General features: G+C 37.2%; 1 protein-coding gene across 1 annotated transcript in view; it reads right to left on the minus strand.

Annotated features, from left to right (window-relative positions):
- Positions 1 to 23,732, minus strand: part of LOC135470250 (jouberin-like) — a 33,960-nt gene that overhangs the window by 7,327 nt on the left and 2,901 nt on the right. Inside the window, exons 4-31 of the mRNA XM_064749070.1 lie at positions 23,211 to 23,262; positions 22,207 to 22,333; positions 21,387 to 21,483; positions 19,924 to 20,395; positions 19,058 to 19,157; positions 18,481 to 18,661; positions 17,634 to 17,729; positions 17,221 to 17,314; positions 16,661 to 16,756; positions 15,538 to 15,636; positions 14,822 to 14,947; positions 14,562 to 14,623; positions 12,108 to 12,248; positions 11,356 to 11,410; positions 10,905 to 11,020; positions 9,970 to 10,138; positions 8,677 to 8,818; positions 8,295 to 8,347; positions 6,960 to 7,054; positions 5,990 to 6,123; positions 4,901 to 5,041; positions 4,437 to 4,482; positions 3,310 to 3,421; positions 2,670 to 2,810; positions 2,103 to 2,235; positions 1,552 to 1,622; positions 1,251 to 1,313; positions 892 to 1,054 (exon numbers count right to left, since the gene is read on the minus strand). Coding sequence (XP_064605140.1) covers positions 892 to 1,054; positions 1,251 to 1,313; positions 1,552 to 1,622; positions 2,103 to 2,235; positions 2,670 to 2,810; positions 3,310 to 3,421; positions 4,437 to 4,482; positions 4,901 to 5,041; positions 5,990 to 6,123; positions 6,960 to 7,054; positions 8,295 to 8,347; positions 8,677 to 8,818; positions 9,970 to 10,138; positions 10,905 to 11,020; positions 11,356 to 11,410; positions 12,108 to 12,248; positions 14,562 to 14,623; positions 14,822 to 14,947; positions 15,538 to 15,636; positions 16,661 to 16,756; positions 17,221 to 17,314; positions 17,634 to 17,729; positions 18,481 to 18,661; positions 19,058 to 19,157; positions 19,924 to 20,395; positions 21,387 to 21,483; positions 22,207 to 22,333; positions 23,211 to 23,262 — 3,377 coding nt within the window. The remainder of the gene's footprint in view (positions 1 to 891; positions 1,055 to 1,250; positions 1,314 to 1,551; positions 1,623 to 2,102; positions 2,236 to 2,669; positions 2,811 to 3,309; positions 3,422 to 4,436; positions 4,483 to 4,900; positions 5,042 to 5,989; positions 6,124 to 6,959; positions 7,055 to 8,294; positions 8,348 to 8,676; positions 8,819 to 9,969; positions 10,139 to 10,904; positions 11,021 to 11,355; positions 11,411 to 12,107; positions 12,249 to 14,561; positions 14,624 to 14,821; positions 14,948 to 15,537; positions 15,637 to 16,660; positions 16,757 to 17,220; positions 17,315 to 17,633; positions 17,730 to 18,480; positions 18,662 to 19,057; positions 19,158 to 19,923; positions 20,396 to 21,386; positions 21,484 to 22,206; positions 22,334 to 23,210; positions 23,263 to 23,732) is intronic.

Below are 23,732 nucleotides of genomic sequence, written 5' to 3' on the forward strand. Positions count from 1 at the left end.
TCTATATGGACAATTTATGGACAGTCATGTCTATATATCATGAGGATTTTTTTCTGTTCCATACATTAACCAGTCTGTTGTTTCCTGTTTTGGGTTTCATGTGGCCTAAAGGCATCTAACTTACCAGGAGCATATATGTAACTGGGCTCCTTCCTACTGATGATACTGAATATGTGTAACTATTGCTTTCTTTTCCTTTGATTTATGTATTTATCTGATTGGATTTTATGCTATTTTCTTTTCCTTTCCCTTCTCCACTCAGAACCTTCACTGGTGGAATATCACTCATGAAGAGCTAAGTACTACACTTAAGCTTATTAAAGTGCCAATGAGACTAACACATTTAGAATCTTTTTGAAAGTAACATTTATATATGGCAATAATTTTGTATTTGTCAAGTAAATAGATTTTGTGTGACATGAAATTGCATCCATGTACAGGACAGTGAAATATATTTGTAGACATGAGTGGAAAATTCTCGAGTCGGGTGTATTTATAAACCATCAATTACAAACACACATGAATAAAATCTAATCACCAGATATTAAACTTTTTACACAATACATCAAAATGTGCAAAACCACAATTAGGCAACATCAATTAAATTATACACTATAAAAATCCAAAACATGGCATAAAAATAAAACTGAAAAATCTACCATTTTATTTTGTCTGATCATGACAGTTTTTTTATAAATTTCCCGTATTTCACAGCATTCTGATGATGTAAACAGATGAATGTCTTCAACAGGAAATACCTGTATTGCTAGGAAGATAGTCCACATTACGTGATTTTCAAATTGTATTTCTATACCCTTGTACAACAATGAAAAAAAAGGGTTATTGTGCCTGTAAGACAAAAATGTAACATACAAAAAAAATGGGTCTTACCATCTTCTGCCACATAGTTGGCTGGGAAGAATCCCTGCTGGCCATCGCGTAGCTCTCCCATCCACCAATTTTCGTTGTCCTTATACAGCACTTTGATTATGTCCCCTTGGAGGAAGGTCAACTCATCTGATCTTTGACCTTTGTAGTCGTACAAGGCTACCACCTAGTTTGGGAAGGGAGACAACTTGATAAGTGAGGAAATAGTGGCTAACCAGTAAATTTGGCACTGACCTCAGATGTGAGAGGTTGTTATCATATGCTAAATGTGAGGAAATATGACAGACGGAGATACGCTAATAAAACACAGGTGTCAGAGACCAAGTCATGAACTCCAAACTTTAGTTATCAATGCACCTTACCTTTCTCACTTTGCCACTTTTTCCTAGTGGAGCTTGGAAACTAAACTGAGCTTTACCCTGAGACTGAAAATAAAAAAGTGTTGAAGAAGTTGTTAATACGCAGCAAAGACTGAGCAATAAGTTAAGAAAAAACATGACTGAAACATATAATTTTAAAAACAGATGACATTGCTTCAGTTAATGTACAGCAACTATTGCACCCACAGCAAGTCTACAATACACGTTTTCATTCATGTGACTACATGCATGGTTTGATGTACAAATGGCTCAGACTACGTGATGACAGGCAAGTACTACTCACAGCACTCATAGACATAGTGGGAGGTTTTCCCCAGAGAGTAGGGCTGCTGGACCGAGCTCCATGGCGACCAACTGGAAGGCAGAGAGCAGAAATACAAGCTTCACTCTTTCATGACAAATCTTAATGGTCATTATCAGGGATGAAATTATATAAAATATTTATGGCAATTAAAATTTATCCCTTCTCTTATCTTTTGGAACTTTCATCCAAAATATTTTTTCAATTTTCCATTGACAAACTGACATTGACACTAAAATGGCATTTAAAGAAAACTGCATACAGAGTACATGTGTGTCAGACATCCTGAGGGGTGTTTGCTGGTCTTTTGGACATGGACACTGCTGTCCCATTCAGCGATTATTCACTCAGTAAAACTTGTAGTTTCCAGTAGGGCCATCAATGCCTACGACCAAGTTTTATGTGCCATCACACCAATATTACACAGCTTTCATTTTAATGTGAGATTGGCGTAAACAAAATTTCACTGTTTACTACACAGTGTGAGAAACTGATTTCCTGAGAATGGCCGAAAAAGTAAATAATTGCTATACCTGAACTGAAGCCTGGTCTCCAACCACCATCAGCTTGTTTGAAGTAGAGGTCTTGAGAGGCCATTTGTTGTTGTTGCACTGTGGAGCCCAGGGAGTGAGGAGCATGGGGAGAAAACATCTGTGGTGGAGGACTCTGTCATGGCAAACAACAAACTACATTATCCACATAAATATATATGTCATATATAAACCTAAACATATCTCTTAGTTCTGGGTCTTCATTATATTAGAGGAAATATTAGAACTGGGGTGGATTCCACAAAATCTTTTCTGACTTAAGTCTGATTTTGAAATATGATGTTAAAGCTAACCTTCAGCATTAGAAATCAAAATTTTGTCTACCTTATCAATATTATCTAAGACAAATGTGTTCAAATTTCAACCAAAAACTAAGCATTTTGAAGAGGCTTAAAATTTTGACATACATGTAAGTCAGAAATGGTTTGGTGGAATTGACCCCTGATGCTTTAGGTTTTAGTGAATTTTCTACCATGCTCAATTACAGTTACTACACAACACTGCTTAGTACTTGTTAAAACTCTTCAGTAGCATTGACATGACCCTTACCATGGAGCGGGAAGTGATGTATGATGAGGTCTGATCGTAACCCCAGGAGGAACCCAACAAGCCTGTCCTCATAGTACGTGGTGAGGGTTCCTGAATGCCAAGGGGATGTAACTCTGCCAGGATCATAGGCTGAGAGGATAGCTGAAAAAGGGAACAATATGAAAATGGTGAGAAAAAAAAAAAAATAAATAAATGACAACACACATACGTCTGATATCCTGTATGAAATTACCACAGATTATAAGCTCATTTACAAGCCTGACATTATTACTAGTTTGTTTGCAAATATTTCTTTGAACACTGGACTGGTTAGACATTTGAACACTGGACTGGTTAGACATTTGAACACTGGACTGGTTAGACATTTGAACACTGGACAGGTTAGACATTTCAGCATTGGACAGGTTACACATTCTACAGTAAATAAACAAGTTCTGGCAAATTAAAGTATATGGATATTGTTAATGAAAAGTACACTGTGTGAAGGCAGTAGTTTTCACCTCCTTTATATATGATGACATGTAGAAGGTCTGTTCTTGAATGATTATCTGCCTTTTACAAGTCAAACCCTAGTGTTTTTAGCAGAACACTGATGAGAAACCATCACATGACTCCTGTTACCTATTTGACAATGACATACCGAAACAGAAGCCAGTTTCTTCATGACTTTTTCCAAACGTGCCGTTTCTGAGGCTTCAAAGTCATCCTTGGAGATAACAGTTGAGCTGACTTCCCCTGCTTTTGTAGCACTGCTGAGGACACAAATTCATGTGACCAATCAGCCTTTCAGCTAACTTAATGTAAAGTATTACTTGCATTGATTTCTTCATTTATTTTTATTTCATTGTTTTTTTTAGTACTTGCTCAAATATATTTCACTTACACAACAGTGATCAGCATTATGGTGGCAAGCACTTGGATTGACTAGACCAATACAATAAGTAGCATTTAAATGTGGACAAAAATTTATTAAAACAGTATTTGAAAAAATTAACAAGCAAAGTATAGATTCAGCAGTTTGGGAAATATTCATCCCACTGAATGGCTCTTTCATCCATCCCTAAATTCAAGAGTGAAATTTGAATTCAAAGTAATAACATTTCTATATTTATTTACTTGATTCGTGTTTTACACTGTACTCAACAACATTTCAGTTATAAGATGGAGGCCAGCATTATGGTAGGAGGAAATCGGGCAGAGCCAAGAGGAAACTGGGCAGAAACTCGCAACCATCTGCAGGTTGCTGGGTAACCTTCCCACATACGACCCCAGAGAAAGCCAGCATGAGCCTGACTTGAACTCACAGCGACCACAGTGGTGAGATGTTCCTGAGCCATTGTGCTGCACCCGTCCAATGTAAAAATAAAATACTAATTTGTCAGCACTATTAGTATGATTGCACTTTCTGGCTACAGCACAGATTCTACACCACTTCTACAAAACAGCTAATGTTATGGTGAATTTACATTATTCCTCTAATGATCAGGCATCTAACAATGTACCAGTCTGAGATGTTTTTTGTCTGTTTAACAATATATGGGCTGGCTGAAATCCAGCTGTTGCTTGCTTGGCGGTGGCTTCTAGTCACAAAGTTTGCAGTAAGCTTCCTTAGCAGGGCAATGTTTCACTTCTCTTCACTCCACCTTAAGCCTGACCACTATGTGTAAAAAATTCTTAAGTACAGCATTAAATAGTCATCAAATAAATAAACAGTATGACCATCAGTATGTATACAGCCTCGACACATATATTTTTAAGATATCTTACAGAGATTCTTTTGGTTTCACCGGTATTCCTGCACCAATAGCTGCCACTGAAACAAAACAAAGCACAATGTGAATAGTGTCAATTAACCTGGAAACATCACGTTTTACTAAACAGTCCACACACTGGAAACAATAATCAACAAAATAAAGATGTTGGTGTGAAGTCTATAGTCTATGCTCAACACTAAAGACTTCATTCTTGCTCAGCAAATCCTACAGAACATCCAAACCTCTGTTTTATGGTGCTTTCATACCCAGACGTTTTTGTTGTCATTTGCATATATTAATTTTTATATAATTGAAGTATATTATGCTCATACTTGTGGCTCTATTCATCATTATACAAACTAATAAAAGTATCAGGAAAATTACAGGAAAATTATAATCATTCTAGGGATTTTATATCTAAAATGATACACCCATGGTAAAGGGCTTGAGGAATTCCAGTGTAAAGATGCAACTTACCTTGAGGGTTGTAGTTGTACACAAAGACAGCCTGGTTGTCGCCAAGTGAACAAAAAGCGATCATATGATCACGAGGATGATAATCCAGGCTTGTGACAGGGTGGCGATAGTTCAGCTCAGAGTAACATGCCACTTGGTCACCTGTACAACACCAGCAAAATTACACATTAATTCAACATATATCCTGCATATATCCGTTTCAGCTTTGTCTCAAAGCCATAAGTGAATTCTCAAAACCTACACTAGATCATGACTCAGGGAAGAAAATCTTTTTCATCCCAACCAGATAAAGATTTCTTCTATAGGCTACACCCCCTTCGGTAAAATGATTTGGTCTGGCCATTTTAGTCACTCTGAAAATCAAGATTTCCCTATAAAAAAAATCAGCTCATCAAGTGAAAATGTTCATGCCTGATGACTTCAGTATTCCATGAATGAGTCATCTGCCCTGGATTTACAAATGGTATGAGACAGACTGTAAATATCTCTGCGTTCACCGGTGTATCCATTCTCTGTGTTTTCTTTGGGCTTACAGTCTTACTTAGTGGAATTGTCTCAATGAAAATGTTACCTTATAATTTATATGAAGTTTATGTGAATATTCTTCTCTCCCTTAAAAGACATCTTCACACAGGGATGTTGTATTCTGGAAGATTGACCATGTTTAATACATGTCAGGGGGCCCCCTTGGCTCAGTTGGTTAGCGCGCTAGCACAGTGTAATGACCCAGGAGCCTCTCACCAATGCCGTCGCTGTGAGTTCAAGTCCAGCTCATGCTGGCATCCTCTCTGGCCGTAAGGGGGAAGGTCTGACAGAAACCTGCAGATGGTCGTGGGTTTCCTCCCACCATAATGATGGCCTCCATCGTGTAAGTAAAATATTATTGAGTACGTCGTAAAACACCAAATAAATAAATAAATAAATGTCAGAATTTCAGATGGTTCGTCAGGTATCTAGTGAAGGGCAGTGGTTTACTGCTAACACTTTGGTTGACCCCATCCATAAAGCTGACGAAACACCAATCAAGTAAATAAATAATACCACAAGTTGGTATCACACATATCACTGTGCCAGTCAGCCATGGCTTACCTGTTTCCGTGTTCCACACATAGGCTGATCCATCCTCTGAGCCAGCTAAGACAAATGTGCCACACGGTGATATTGTACTATGGATTTCTTCACGGAAGTTCAGGGCTCCGATATACTTCTGCATTATCCGTAATCTGTCACATAAAGACACACAACACTACCGGTAAGTACAAGTAAGTCAGTAAAAACATTTATTTATCCACATGTCAACGTAAGATAAATGTCTAAATAGATAAATGATAAATTTTGGAGGTGATTAAATGTCATAAAATAGTATGACACGTTTACTTTCCCAAGAGGATAAGCTATCCTAAGTTAGAAAAAACCTCAAAACACCTTTCTAAAATCACAGACATTGCAGAATGAGACAAAATGAGTATCGCAAATTATTCAGCCCTTTCCACTGCCTCTGCCACCCGTATCTGAAGCATTCTCAGAGAACTGTGGGATTAAGATAAAAAAACACAGTTCTATGAAAGTTTCCTCTTTAGTGACACAAACAAATCATTTTTAGAGTCATTTTCATAATAACTGTATGCATAACTTTCACTGAAAAAGTGCTGCAGAGGTTGAAAAGGTAGAAGATTTAATGTAACTTAGGTCTTCCAGCAACCTGCGGATGGTCGTGGATTTCCCCTGGGCTCTGCTCGGTTTTCTACCACCATAACGCTGGCCCGACGTCATCGTATAAGTGAAATATTCTTGAGTACGGCGTAAAACACGAATTAAATAAATAAATAAATAAATACAATAACTTAATCATAGATAAAATGTCAGGTCATTTACCAATTACTCCGTAACAGAGAACATGACCAGCTAAAGGTTTTTCTGTGGCATATGTGAAGTAACTGTAGATTAATAAGTTTGCCCATGGGAAATATGCCCCATGATAGACACATCGTTATAAACATAGGCAAACAGGGAAAGTGTCCAATAAACCAGTACACGTATATGGCTTCTACCAACTCACATCCTAAGGTCAATCATGCGAATCATGTTGTCTCGGGAGTGAACAAGAAGGCGGCGCCCACTGGGGTGCATCTTGAGGTAGTTTATTGGTGTGCCCTGTGGAGAACAACATGACAAACTCAGAAAACAGAAACCATTCAACATCAGGTGTCACTGCAGGTTTCTGGAGTGAATAGCAATGGCAGGTCCATCAGGTTCACACAGAGCAACAGAATTTTTAAAGGCCAAGAATATTACATGTGGACAACAACTCCTCAGATTGTTTGTTTTGATACAGGAAAGTTCTTAACACAACAACCAACCTCCTAAATTCTTTTGAAAAATTCTTTACGCAACAACCAGCCTATGTTCCTTATGCAGCTACCCAGCTCCCAGCCAAGCCAACAGAATACTGCACTCTATAAAGCTTCACTAACATGCACATGACAGCGGTCAGTTTCTTGGGTCCAGGAAACAGGAGTGCATAACAAACTATCTCACTTATGACACAGTGTATTTTTAGAAGCAATTTTAGTCGATGAAATGTTATTTTTGGTTTTGATTTTTCCCTTTAGGATACCATCTTACCTTCGAAACAAAGCTAAGCACAATTTTCTAGAATGCCTAAAGTCAATAGCACTTCCTGAATCAAATAAATGGGAAATCTTGTCATTAATAAGATTGAGAGAGTGAGTGGGTGCTTTGTGTTTAATGTCACACTCAACAATTTTTCAGTCATATGACGACGAAGGAATCCTTTGGGTGTATGTAATGTGCCTCCTTGTCGCAGGACGGGTTTCCACCGCTCTTTTGTCTAGTGCTGCTTCCCTGAGACGACTTACCAAGGTTAAGTAAGCCACCCCGCTTGAGCCATTATACTGATATGAATCAACCAGTTGTTGCACTATCCCCTTCATGCTGAACGCCAAGCGAGGAAGTTACAACTTCCTCTTTTAAAGTCTTAGGCGTGACTCGACCCAGGATTGATCCTGGATCTACCGCTCCCGAATGGGAGTATAATATCATTCCTCACACAAATGTTACATGTATTTAACCAGACTGACTGACTTTTCATTTTCACAGAAAGGGTAACTGTCGCTATAAGTTGTCGCCACTTATAAATTTTCACAGTAAAGGATACATTTTGAAATATAGTAAGTGATTAATAAATTAATATGGATTAATTATACATACACGTATGTATTTATAACACTGTTCACATCTCAAGAATATAAATCCGTAAAATAACTTTTAAAAATTTAAAATGTGAAACTAGCTATACACATGAAAATTCTTTCTCTTTTTTTTTTCTTCTCTTAATTCTTTCATTAAAAGCATGCACAAATTCTTTTCTTACCATTAGCTCTGTTTCCTGTATTTCCTGATATAATCCCCAGTCCCGAATAAATCCTGATCAATAATAAGTTATACAGGTATATAGACCATATACCAGCAAACTGGTACTCATGTGTTTATACATTTACTCAACATCAGTTAAATGCTTAATGTAACTGTACAAATTTTACTCATATATAGTAAAAAACAGACATGTTTAAAGACATGTACAACTTACATATCAAGAAAACATACTTCCACATTCATTAACATGTTTTATGAGAGAAATACTGAAATAATTAAATGTACATTTACCAATGAACTTCAGTCTACATGTTTCCATGGAAACCATGAATAGTCATAACAGTCTCTCTATTAAAACAAAGCTTGGTACAAATTATCACCTCTTCTACTTGGTTCTTCAGAAACATAGACATTCCATATTTTTATGCTTCCCAGACTGTCTGCTGTGTAGAGCTTGCTTCCATCATCATTAAAACAGAGAGAGTTCACATTGCCACGGTGACCCTCAATCTCTTGTAACAACTGCATAAAGAAGGTAAATTTGTGTCTTAAGTCATCTACTAAATAAAACTTCAATGAAGCGTGAATCCTATCCTATCCTGATTTATAACAAATGAAATTGATAAGATGTTGTCACACATTTCACTGAAGAGTTAAAATTATAGTGGACAGATACGCCGTTTACTGTAATTTGTAAATAGAACAGTAATACCAAAGCAGTTCAAACACCAACTGAAGGTAGAAAGGTGATATTTTTAGAAGCCTGATTTATGGGTGAAAATAATTACGTGTATATAAAAAAAATTAGGCACAGAGTAGTACTAATAATATTTGGGGCCAGTTTCATGAAGTTCACTTTAGCTAAGTACATGTAAGCCCTTAAAGTAAAAGAAAGCTAAAATATGAGGTAAGGTTCATCAAACAGGCCAGTGAAAACTATGTGTAAAAATACTTTCATTTATTTTTCTACATTTTTCTGAAGAGTGTTGAAAAGCATTCATATATCTGAATTCTATGGTGGGCTTTATGACCCATGCTGACGGTATCTAGGAACTCTGATGTCACATCACCTCTGTTTCCTGATACTGACAAGAAAAAAATTTTTGGGAACATTATTCCAGTAATCATTTAGTCATGAGTAAAAAGAGTTATTCCAACAATCAGTGTGATGATTAGAGTTGGAAAAACTTCCTCTGATGTCAGAGTTCCTACACTCTGATTGTATGGCCCATAAAGTCCACCTTAGAATCCAAATGTTTGAACACCTTTATCTCTCTTTACAAAAATCTAACAAAATAGTTGAAAGTACATGTATATTTATGCATAATTTTATGTGGTCTATTAAGTGATACCTACTTGGATTTTTAAAGGTCTTTTCCTTTAACTACCACGATGACATATATTGTAGAGATATGAAATGCACTTAGCTAATGGCTACACAACATTAAGTATGCTTCATGAAACTGAGGTCAGGTACATACAGGTGAAAATTAAACTGGGAGAAAAGATTTATAATTATTCATGGTACAATACATTAATCTTACAGAAAAGCATTGTTTCCCATGGTAAATATCACCGAAAATCATCAACATTCACTTTAAAATAAATACTGTAAAACAGTGCTGCTACAGGATGAATGACACTAACAAAGGACTTGGTACATATGACATTACCTCTGGGTTGGTCTTGTTAGGGGAGGTCCCCCAGACACGTATCACCTGGTCATACCCCCCAGTCACGATTACAGAAGGCACACGGGGGTGGAACTGGGCAGTGTACACAAAGGCTGGGTGCGGCAGTAGTTGCTCAGACACCTTACTGAGATCTTGTAAATCCCACAATCTACACACAAAAAACACAACCAAATATTAGAAACCATTTCTATGGCTAAATATATTTACAAATTTATAAATTAAAAGTATTTATTTATCTATTTCAAAAAAAAAAATCCATATTCAAGAATTTTTCCTTACACAATGGCTGTCAGTTCTATGGGTGGAGGACTGCCTGGGTAAACCCCAACCTTGGGCAAGTTACTGATGAACTTTCCCACATGAGTGAGTAAATGAGTGCTTGGGGTTTAACATCATACTTAACAATTTTTCAGTCATATGAAGACTAAGGAATCCTTAGGGTGCATGTAATGAGCCTCATTGTTGCAGAACAGATTTCCACCACTCTTTTATCCAGTGCTGCTTCACTGAGGCGCCTTACCGGAGGCAAGTAAGGCACCCCGCTCAAGCCATTATACCGATACAGTTCAACCAGTCATTGCACTATCCCCTAACTCCAAGCGAGGAAGTTACAACCTCCTCTCTTAAGGTCTTAGGTGTGACTTGATCCAGGATTGACTTTCCCACATGTGACACATAGATATGCTGCACCCTACTTATCTGATTCTTGTTCAACACCGTCCTCAAGAATTTTAGGACAGATGGATGGACATTCAAATGTTTGGAAATGAAATATTTGTGGGTTGATTTTCAAAACATTAATTTGCTTAAGGAATTTATACGCTTAGGTCAACGTGGAATAATACAATTATTTTACCTACAATGTAAGGGAAGTGACAGAGATGTCCTATGGACTGAAGATGAAGGTAACTTGCCTGGCTGTGCCATCAGAAGAGGCTGACAACAGGTGGCTGTCCATGTTAGACCAACACAGATCGTATATTATGCCAAAATGACCTGATAATCGGGCAAGCAATTCTCCAGATGGAATCTGAATTGACACAATCAGGACATGAAAACAAAAAAGCTCACTGTACCTCATTTTGCCCTCAGGTTTCATTTCAAGTGCTCATTGCCCTACATACATGTACATGTACATGTCCTACAAATACACATTTCACATTTAATTTTTACGCAAGGCTGACTGAAAGAAAACTAGGATGCTTCCACCCATACAGGTTTTCAACAATATGACTACAAGAGTGCAGATATAGGAATATGTTAATTTAAAGAACACCCAAGTTTATTATTGATTATTTTCCGTTTTCTAAGATACATAAACATGTAAAGGTGGGTAAAGAAGTAAGTAATTAAGTCAGTATTCACCTCATACAACAGAATGGGGTAGCCATCCCTATCCTGACAAGCACATGCTAGGCTCCTGCAAACAATAATTAACACCATAATTAGCTCAAGGGGTATACCAACTGTTCTTTTTCTTTCCAATGCTTATAAACAACTTCTTCTCCATTTAATTAGTTTTTGACAATGATTTCGTCTTTATTTATTTATTTGATTGTTGTTTAATGCCATACTTAAGAATTTTTCACTTATATAATGGCAGTCAGTTTAACAGGCTGTTGAAGTGGAGTGCCTGTGGTAAACCACCAACATCTGTTAAATTACTAAGGAGCTTTCCAAACATGCGTACTGGTAGAAGACTGGTCTTCAACAAACATTAGAACATCCACCCAAAAGAAAAGCAATTGTGATATCATGATGACAAAGAAAGAAATCTGGCTGCTGTATTTACAACAATATTAATTAACACAGTCATATGTATGTTCTTGAATGAAAATTCAGAAAACGGTGCATCCCAAGTTGGGATATTTATGAATCCTGATTGCATCACATTATACATTATTGAGGACCATACTTTCAACTATGACAAAAGTGGTATATATATATATAAGATTGCTAGAGTGAGTTTGTTGGGATATCTACATATATACAGAATACCATGAGTATTTAAAATGATTTTCAGTTCCTCTGTAAATCGATCAGGCGTTTGACATTGTGCTACATGTAATAATTATTCTGGCTATTAACCCCAACACTACTTCTGCTGCGTAAATTACCTTCCATTGTGGGAGAACTTGATGACGAAGCAGCCCTTGGTGCCACCATGAAGACTGAGTAAGAGACTGTTTGGGATTTTACATGCCTGTCCTGCTAGCCTGGCCCAGGTGGTCATGTACTTCTTCTGGGTATGATCACGCCTACAAATACACATATGCAAAACACAAGGATCAGCAACTGCATCAATTTATCAGTCCTTTTTCACAAGTAAAACAGACATGACCTAGGCTGCGACTAAACAGCTCTACGAGTCAGCTGTTCTTTCTGTCGGTCAGTTAGTCAGTCAGTCAGTCAAATTTCAGACATCTTATCTGGTAAAATGGGCCATTCATTTCATGTGAGGCCTGGGTGCAAGATGACATGAAATCCTATACACTTAGTACCACAACTGTGAATTTGCACTTCACTTACTATATCAAGGCAATAGGGCAGTTTCAAGTTCAAACTCTTTTATTGTTGAAAGTAAAATAAGTCCAACTGTATCAAGCGACCTGTCAAAAATGTTTAGGAACTATTTTTGGTCCCATTCACTATACCATGGGCATCTGTAAAAAAAGTGTCATAAAAAGTAATTTAGAGTAGACGAATGAATGAGAAAACTGAGAATCTGAACGTTTTGTGAACTGGAGAAGTTCTTAAAGGAAAGAGGTGTCATTTGTGCCTCTGGAAAAGAGTGAGACAGGTGATCGGTAAATCGATTTTAAGAAGGTTGCTTTTCACCATTCATATGGTACAGTGGGATTGTTTTCACCTCAAAACTCCCCTATTCAAATGTGCACTGAAATAACTATAGCCTGATTACAAACATGCAGACAATATTTAAATGTTTAACTGCTGGACTACTAAAGCCATTTTTAGAAATCCAAAAAATAAAAGGATTTTACCTTCTGTGAATCAGTGATACACTGACATAAAAGATTTATTATTTTATTTGTTTATTTCATCATTGTTTATTAACACTATACTCAAGTATTTTTCACTAATATGATGATGGCCACTTGTGTGGGTGTGCCACCATTAAGTACCGACATTCAGCAAGTCTGTCAAATTTCCCGCATGATATACAGATATAGCAGAATAAACCACCCACTTTTGGCAAGTTACTGATTAACCTTCTAAAGTGTGACATCCAGATATGCATACCATATTGATGGAAAACAAATGATCATGAACAAATGCTAAACTGAGCAAACAGTCACATGGCTGATGGTTAATTTTCTAGAAGATTGCCATGCACTCACCACAGTAATAAAGTCACTCTGTACGTAAGTCAGTGTTTATAGTGCCAGTCCGACTAAAGTACCATGTCTGACAGCATCTTCTGTTTGCATTTCTGCTGAACACATATCTACTACATGAGTGTAGTCAAATGGCTTACAAGAGTATTAAAGCTTTCTCTCTTTTCCACATTTCATACTTGGGCAGTCACATGTTTTTTACAATGTAGTTCTACATGTGCATGGAAACTTGTACAGCATAGCACAAGTTTTGACCCCACCCAATTCCCCTCAGGTCGGGACTATAAATATTAACTTTTATTACTATTTATTGGACCGGCGTTTCACACTGCACTCAAGAAGATTTAACTTATGTGATGGTGGCCAGCAACTCGCACTGACTACAAATGCAATGGTGAAAGATTCCCGAGTTGTGTGTGACACTTCAATTTTTGATTGATTCACTGCTCTGCGTTGATTGTTCTCTAGTTCAGGCTGATTGGCACATGTTGACGCTGTTCATTCTGTCATAGCTGTGGACCCTTGCCAAAGGTGTTGGAAAACCATTTTTCCTAACAAAAATGACTTCTTAAAGATCTAATTTTGCTGTTGCAATAATAACTGAAGCGCGTTCTTCAATGTTGAAGGTACATTTGGTCTCGGAATTGAAAGCATATATATGATAGGTTCACTGATGACGGCCTTGTCCACTAAATGACGTCCTAACAGTGTTGATTTGTTCGGGCCAACAATGACAAAGTCTTGCGACAACATTTTAATTATGGGAACACAAAGTAAATATAGAGACTTCACAAACACAGACATGCATTGACGTTGACCTAAACATGACCGTAAACTTATTGAGCCTACCTGTCAGTGCGACAGGTGAATTTTTTGGAACCTGCCGCTGATAACTGATGTCAGGTATGGACTAATCAACAAGGCCCCATGTCTCAGTAACGTATTATTTATTATTTATTTGATTGGTGTTTTACGCCGTACTCAAGAATATTTCACTTATACGACAGCAGCCAGCATTACGGCAGAGAGTGGGGGAAACCCATGACCATCCGCAGGTTGCTGACAGACCTTCCCACTTACGGCCGGAGAGGAAGCCAACATGAGCTGGACTTGAACTCACAATGACCACATTGGTGAGAGTCTCCTGGGTCATTACGCTGACCAACTGAGCCACGGAGGCCCCGGTCTCAGTAAGGAACGAGGTGGAGAACTTACCTTGTTGAGCCTGTGACATGCAGACTTTTCTTCAGATCCTGATATGTCATTTTTCCTACCTCCTGTTCACAGACAATAAATGGACAGTATTAAATGTTTGGGAGCAAAAATCTTAGACTGTATACAGTTTGTCTGATTTATAATGATAATATAATGACAAAAAAGTGTAGATGTTGAGAGATATGGTGTATAATTCTAAGGCATTTCCTCTACATGACAGATAAAAGAGGGGGGAAAAAAACAAAACAACTCCCACTGACCTCTTGAGTTGCATAGAGTGACCTCATGGATGGCTGAACAGTAGACGGGGGTGTGATACCCTTTAGGGTCACATAAAGTGTGGAGGGGTAAGGACGACGAGTTGCGGTCTCCCACCACTGGTAGAGCTGAAAAAACAAAAACACAGCACAACCTACTTTATCTGTACCAGTCAGCAAATTAAACAGAAATGCTGGTCAAAAATGATCCCAGCTGAAAATCTGCTACTTAGGAAATGTGAGAACTTTGGCTTTCCTTGCTTGGATAAATCTTTTACTTCGGAATGTTTGACTATATAAAAAGCCTAGCCAGACGCTATACCAGGTATTTTTAGGAAAAGAATCCATTACACCTCATCAAATCAATTTTTCTCTATTTATCAAGGCTGATATTTTGTGAAAGGTAGTTATCTGAGCTACCTAAAATTTTGTCCATGGCGAAGTTGCTCAGTTTTTCAGATTCTGGGAGTTCCACTTTTAGAAAGATGCTTTGAGAGGTGTTAGGCAGGTAGGATGGTATCCTAATGGAAAAATGTAAATTTTTAGTAATATCTCATGGCATTCAATTGCCTCCAAAAATGCATTTTGTGGTCGAATTGTTAGGTCATTTAGGTTATTCTAAAACAATACTAAAAATCTGAATGCCTTTGGTTTGATTTTTTGACAAAAATCTCTGGTATAGCTTCTTTAAGAATTAGATATGATATAGTATAACCTACCTCAACTTGACCAGAATCCAATCGGAATCTCTCTGGGGGATGATACAACTGTAACCTTACTTTACTGCCTGCGTTCAGCTTGTCATTACTGCCCACTACCTACACAAGCCAACACAGACAATCAGCTTAATCAAATCATCATTCATGGAGATGTCTCGTTGTAACTAAATGACATGTCCCAGCTTAAGCTACAAATGGGGTACATTTGATTAACTGAAATTCTGACCGCAATATGCATGTTACAGTTGGCTGTGTCATTATAGAAAAGCTTGTTAACAAAGAACCAGAGGCTAATCTCATGACTTTTGAAAACAACAGTGCAGGATATCAAAATATTTGCACAGAAAAATAAGGATGCTTTTTACAGTTCAAGACAAATAAATATCAAAAGGAAGATAAATGCTATCAAATTTTGTTTTTGAAATGTGTGGGAATAGACACTGCATCAGTGCATTACTGGTAAGGGAGGTGAGCTTTCCAATGCTCCATGTAAATCAAAAAGACTGGAACCAATTACCAAAAACAGGAAAATATCAGGAGTTATCATCAGAAAGAGTGAAAATTAAGGCACAATGATTATCGACTGAGACATGGTCGTCTACATGTGACACACTGTACACCTATTTTCCAAAAACACTATACTCTTTTGGAGTATCGGTTAATGCATTGACAAAATCCTTGTATTTAGCTCCACAGCTATATAAATACATGTCACCTGTAACCCATAAAAAGGAACCTGTCAGGGGAGGCTGTTAAAATCAGAAGACAAATGGGTGTTATGTTGTTTAATAGCCAACTACATGTGCCATTCCTACCTCTAAATCCTCAACAAATTGTATGGTATATTAGAGGAATGTCACCTGATCTTAACAGGTTATTTGTTATATATTACTATAAAGCATAAGCATATATGCATGTATTATTTTATTTTTTCACATTATTTTCTATGATTTCTGTCAATTCCGCATGTGCCTCAACCTGAAATATTACATACTAGTTATGAATTGTCTCTAAATTGCACTTAGGTGAAACTTCACAAGTCAAAATTGTTAAGGATTTGGGCTCATGCTAACCCAATAATATCCAATTACATATTTCAGGTGTAGTTGACAAGAGAGCTTACCTTAAGAAAGGCCCATGCTATTCTGTGCCAGCCTCCCTGAGTCTTTGCCTGGTCATATTGTCGACTGGCTGTGTTCATACTCACAAAGTCTAATAGCTGAAAAGAAAACAGTCAAAGTCTCATGATCGTATGCAAATACCTCTCTACATACAACCAAGTATTTCTTCCTTAAGCAATTGCTTTCAGATGCAATGGTTTCCATTTTGTATCTGATATTTACTATAGTGAACGCTTGGTGATGAATATGATTGAGTGTTTTATTATTTTGTACAAGTTATATTAAATAAACCTGCTCTGAATAATCTCCCTTGTTACATGACAGCGCCTATGATGTAATGCAAGACTATGCGTGATGCGTGATTTTGCGAAAAGTGGGACCTTGCCTATTAAAGTATGCAGTATATAGGTTTGTGACATGACAGTCACAAAAATACATATCCTGGGCTCTGCAGATAAGTTTACAAAATGAAAATCTGTCTTAAAGGTAGGTTGTCAACTAGTTTATACATTATAATTTAATTGCAATCCATATATACACAATCATTAAAACTAGAACTCACCTCAAAAAATATGATAACTTTTGGATCTTGTTGTATAAAATAATTAAAGTTTTCATTAAATACCAAAAGTTCTTCCCACATCGGTAATGTTGACCTGAAAAAAAAAGGGCAAGCTGTTGTCAAGTTTTCATAAACTAACTTCATATATCTATCATCAACAATGCTGATCAAGACAACAGTATAACCTGTAGATAAATCAAAAAAGGCCTAAATGGTACAAATTGTAAGCGCATCTTTAGGAAGGTTGTGTTTTGACACAGAATGCTTGTGAGTATGCATCTGTTAACCATTAATGCTAAAAGATGTTGACTAAAGCGGCTATATTAGATAAGTTCTATATTTTGACTTGAATTGATAAAGTACATCAGGTATAACTTTTATATCAAGCACAAAAGGTTTATCAGCTAACTCACCTTTTCTCCTTAAAATCATATGGCTGGGTGATTATGGGCTGAATATACCCCAAGTTATCTTGATTGTTTTCATAAAAAGACGTGACAGGACGATCACTGAAAATAAAATCGTAAATGTATAATTCTGTATGACATAACGTAATAAGTTTGTGGTATAATGCAAAGATATTTCTTGACAAAGCATTTCTTTACCAAAATGTTCAGTCCATTTAATGTAGTAGAAACACCTATCCCTTCACTTTACAATACACAGACAGATTTGTTTTAACATTTGATGTGCACATTCACAAACCCCTTCTCTGAACGTGTCCTAGATTTATTTATTTCAATGTTCTAAAATGTTATCCTCAAGAATTTGTTCACTTATTCAGTGGCATTCAGTTTTATGGGTGGAGGAAACAGGAGTGCCCAGCCTTTGGGAAGTGATTGATGAATTCATCACATCTGATGTACAGACATGCGTACCAGTGTCCAGCAGCTCTACCTCACACTATTTGTACATGTAAAATATACTTTGACTATAGTATGAATGACAGTGCACATTGTCTTACACTGTAATTTCTTCATAGAGTATTAAATCATTTAGTGATTAAAACTGTAAGTAGTGTACTGCAGCAAACCAATGTTAATCCACCTCTTTCAGGGTCACCTACTCTCATCATTTAGGTAACATCTGATCAGGATCAGTGGTGACAAAAAACAAATTAATGATTGCTGCATATTCTTTCTAATTTTGAATTATGTTTTTTCAAAACCATTAATTTCTGATGTTGCCTGGAGTTTATACTTAAATGCAAGCCATCTTAATATGTTAGACAGCACAAAGCACCAGTCACATATAACTTACCTATGTTGTTTACGTAAATAATTTCCCGTCTTTTCATTCACAACATGGACGCGCACCAAAGGATGTAAAATATAGAAGTCATTTTTAAGCTTGTCTGTTCTGTGAATGGTCACAGCTAGAATACGGCCATCATCCTCCACATCAGGGACAGCTTCCGCCTCGGCAAACTCATCAGCTGGTTCTGAAAACCATACATTTACAACATTATTTATTTATTTATCTGATTGTTTCTTAATGTCACACTGGATGATTTTTCACTCGTATGATGGCAATCAGTATTATGGGTGAAGGAAAACAGAGTTCTGGATGACAATGACGCACACTTGGTGAGTCACTGAAGAACGTTTGAGCATGTGGCGTAGATATGCGCACAATATTGGTGGAACATAAGTGATCACAACAGTCAGACAAGCTTCTCTAGGCAAAAAACTGAAAGGTAGCATAAATCACTAACTGGTATTAAAACACCATGATTAAAATTGTATATGTCTGCTGTTAGAGTGTGGATTTCAGTAATACATTCATGACGTAATCTTCAATAATGTCTAGTTACTTCAGCAGAATCGAAAGCACATACCTTCCTCTTTCTTTTTCTTTCTCTTCTTTTTAATTTTTGTTGTTTCATCAACAATTTGAGCTGTGTCTGCTTCGTCCCCAGTTAATGAAAGGGCGGATCTCTGGAAATCCCAACCACCAGTCCATAGTAAAACAGTTGTTGTCATTTTTAAACTGAAGATGTTAGTCACATACAAAGACAGATATCGCGCAAAATCTCCACAAGTATATAAAATGACTACAAATGAACACTGTTCTCTAAAACCAAAGATAGAATTTGGTAATTTCAACAAAACACAAAAACACACTGCTTACTTTACACCTATAGACTGTGCATTGCTAGAATCTTGCAGACCTTTAGACATCAGAGCTTGCTTTCACACAGATTTCTTAAAAACTGCTTCTGCTAATGCAGTTTTAACTCACATCTGTGAATTTATGAATATTAAAATTTTTTTTCCCAGGAAAGCCCTTAATTTGTCTTGTGAAGATCAGTGAATTTGGGTCATGACTAAACCAAGTGCACAGCTAATAGTAAAATTCACTAATTAGTATGACAAATGATGTGCTCAATGATAACCTTTGATTTGTTTATCAAAAAGCAAAACTTAACAACAACATGGCACCAAATCCATCCATATCATATGATGTCCTAAGTGTGCCGCCTATCATGCAGACAGGCCACCATACAGTGTTTGTCCTGTACAAGTCATTTCCCGCAGCTTTAACTGAATTAAACACAACTGCTCGTCTCTTTTTCACAAGGGAAACTGCATCAAGCATTAAAGTGTCCTATAAAAAAATTTAAAAAAAACATAAAAACACAGAGAAAATAACCTCAATGCATAAGCCATTTATCAGGCTGTAACACATGTATTTTACACATACCGGAGATTCAATGCTTTCTCCATCTACCTGTGGCGGACTGGGGCTAGGCTTTGTCTTCTTCTTTCTCTTCACTTTGACAGGAGCTTCTGCTGTTAGATCATCTACAGAGGCTGATCTATCTTCTTCTTTCCCCTCTCTTTTTTTCTTCCTCTGAACATCATGTGGCACTGCTTCCTCTCCAGTTACACCTGTCTCTGATAACACTTTCTTGGCATGCCCTTTTTTCCTAGGTGTAGCAGTAGGGGAGACAACTGGTGATGTTACAGACTCTGTTTCTTCAGGACTCAATGTCTCAGGGATACGCTTCTTCTTTTTCTTTACTTTCTTCTCCTCACCAGGGGAGACAACTTCTTTTTCCTCTGGGTACACAGCCTCAGAATTCGCTTCCTTCTTCTTTTTCTTCACTTTTTTCTGGGTTTCTGATGAACTAGAGGTAACCACAGGGGGTGCCAAATCAGATATTGACATGGTCCTGTGTACAGAGTCATATGCGAAAAGTGAGAATAGTTTTTGTGCATTTGGTGCTATCAGTTACATGTGACCGGGGCATGTTCTTTGATTATAAGAGGAAACTGCAGTCCGTTTCACATTTTGCTTCCTGGACTCCAGCAAACAAACAAAAAACAGTTTTCAATGCGCTTTATATTTACAGGGCTTTCATCATTACTTATTATGAATATGGTAAACGATATAAAATTTCTCCAATGACTAAGTTGCTTGATGCTGATAGCTCTATCACTCTTTTATACAGAAAGGTGTTTGAGCTTTGTTTGAAAGACAAATGTAGGATTATGTCCTGCTGAAAAATGTCAGTTTCAGCACCATATATGTACATGCATAAAGTAATATCTTATGACCAGTATTTCCCTCTAAAATGCACTTTTTGGGGCAAAATTTTTGGCCACTAACCTTAAATGTCTTATTAATATTTGCAAGCTTATTTGATTGGTGTTTTACATCATACCCAAGAATATTTCACTTATATGATGGCATTATGAAGGGAGGAAGCTGGGCAGGTTGCTGGCAGTCACAGGTACATGTATTTATGAACAGTATTGCAAGCTCTTCCATATCTAGTTGCCTGTCCCGGGTTGTCTAACATATCACTCTCCATCTGTCAGACTTATCCCACACCTCCCAAACTGTGCCAAACCTCCCAAAATGCGCCAGACCTCCCAAACTGTTTCCGGCCTTCCAAATTGTCCCAGGCCTCCCAAACTGTTCTAGGAATCCCAAACTGTTCCAGGCATCTCAGATTACCCAAACTGTTCCAGGCCTCTCAGATCACCCAAACTGTTCCAGGCCTCTCAGATCTCCCAAACTGTTCCAGGCCTCTCAGATCTCCCAAATTGTTCAAGGCCTCTCAGACCTCCTAAACTGTCCAGGCCTCTCAGACCTCCCAAACAGTAACCAAACTGTAACAGACACTATATCATTAGGACTGACTGTCCAGCATCACCTACCTGTCTGAGTCATTTTTCTCCTTTTTCTTCTGTAGACGTTTGCTATTTCGGGTGGAAAATGTTGTCTCATCTTCATAGGCAAGATTTTCTGTTCCTTCTGGAAATATAGGAAAGGGAAGTATATACTGGACCTAAATCTGTCCCTATTGTACATGTAATACGCCAAATATCTGGAAACACACCCACATACACTCCTCATTCAAGCCCAAAACCTGTGAAATGGGATCAAAATGTAAAAAACAAAACAAAAAAAAAACACAGCATTGTCCTTCAAAGAAACAAAAGTGCATACCAAATTTAAACAGTCTTTACACAATTAGTTTTAAAGGTAGCATGCTCACAAGACAAACAAACCCACTCATGAAAAGGTACAAATCAAGGAAAGTTGCTCCACCCCAACATAGGTTTATAGAACCCTACATTTGATACTACCAATTCACACCTTGGCATCAGAAATAGAGAAAATCTCCTCCTATTTTATTTATTTATCTGACTGTAGTGTAAACCATACTGACGATTTTTTATTCACTGGATGGCAGCCATTTTTTATGGATGCAGGAAAACAGGATTGTCCGGGCTAAAGCACAAACATTTGGCAAGTTACTGATAACCTCTCAACACGTGATTTACAGACATGCAAACCATAAGCTGGAAGACAAATGCTGTTCAACGCAAGTTTGACAGACAGCCAGAAGGGGATCTACTGATTTCCTCTCCAAGGCTGGGTTTGAACTCACACCTCATTTGTCCGAGCAATATTTCTTCCTTAGACCACCACATGGCCAGCCTTAGTCGGCTTTACTATTACACTCAAACCTACCCAGTGTTTTATCTCTCTTTTTGTTGCTCTTCTCATTTTTAGGGCTGTCTCCAGGTACATATGTATTGGCAAGAATGGCTGCATCTTCATCTTTCACCAAACCCTCTCCTTTCTTCAGCTTCTCTAACTGTGAACAAGAAAATACTGAACAGTATTATTTAGTACACATACTAGACTTACCATCTGACAACATCTGTGTAAAAGCTGCACATTCCAAGAGTGTATTCTCAAAAAAAAAATTTTTATTTATGTATACAATGGTGGTCTGTGTGCCTAAGATGGATTCAGTTTATAACAGACCACTGGACTTCCTGCCAGAGATATAAGTCAGCTTTATACTAGTATGCCATAATCTCACCAGCATGTGTAACAAATTATCAACATGAAGAGCTTTTCACAGTCGTGACAATGCATTTTAAATAATAAACAAAATTTTATCAGCAAAATTGTGAATTAAAACATTTAACATCTCTCATTCCCATAATCACTGTTCTCTCAACACCTACACATATTGCAATTCTTCTAAGAAGTGCAGACCAGATGTCCCACAAATTATAGGTTTTTTTCAGAAAAAACTTACGATGTTTAGTTACATATCCTGACACTAGCACCAGTGTATTACTTTAATTCTTCAACCTTTTTGCATCTTTGCAAGGTGTTTATTCAAGCATATTCAGAAAGCATTAGTTTGTTTAGACTGACAAAATTACACTTTTTGTCAAGCCCTGAAATTGACCAATCCTACCAATACAGTTTTGTCCCCAAAATCAACTTAAAATGTGCATAAATTGCACTGAAAATAGCTCTTTCATATGCAAAAAGGTTGAGGAATTAGGGTAAACACAGACACAAAGAAAAAAACACACACATACATAAACATAACGACACAGTTGTAAACAAACACATAAATACTGATGCACAGACATAACTAAAACTCAACATGTATACTTCCCCACAACTACTTTTACTATGTACTTTGTGCTACATGTACTACAACACCTTACCACATCATCACTATCCTTGGGTTTCTTCTTCTTTTTCCCAACCTTCACATCACTGTTAATAAAAAACAAAAACAGACACTGGCCTTATATCATGAATACAGGTAAAGCTTGAATACAGACAAAGTTGAACCACTTTTTTGTTGCTTGAAAAATTCAAAAAAAAAAATTCTTCACAAATTAAACTTGCTCAAAGAAACAATGTTTACATTCTGCCTTTAGATACAAGTCTTTTTTTTAGCTGTCTCCATGATACTTGCTGCTAACAGGTGGTTAAAATTCCCCCTGCTCTATTCTATACAAGCAATGATTTATTTAGTCAATTGATTGGTGTTAGATGTATTCAGAAAATGTTCACTTTAATACTCAATGGCTATGTCTGTTATTTTAGTGGAGGGAGCTAGAGTGCCTGCAGATAGCCACCGCCCTACAGGTCCCACAATGATTATCCCTGGGACCTTACCACTGTATGGACAATTTCGCCAACATACAATTCCCACTATGCGCATGTCGACTTTTGTACAT

Source organism: Liolophura sinensis, chromosome 7, assembly GCF_032854445.1.
Source record: "Liolophura sinensis isolate JHLJ2023 chromosome 7, CUHK_Ljap_v2, whole genome shotgun sequence".
In the NCBI taxonomy this organism is placed as follows: Eukaryota; Metazoa; Mollusca; class Polyplacophora; order Chitonida; family Chitonidae; genus Liolophura; species Liolophura sinensis.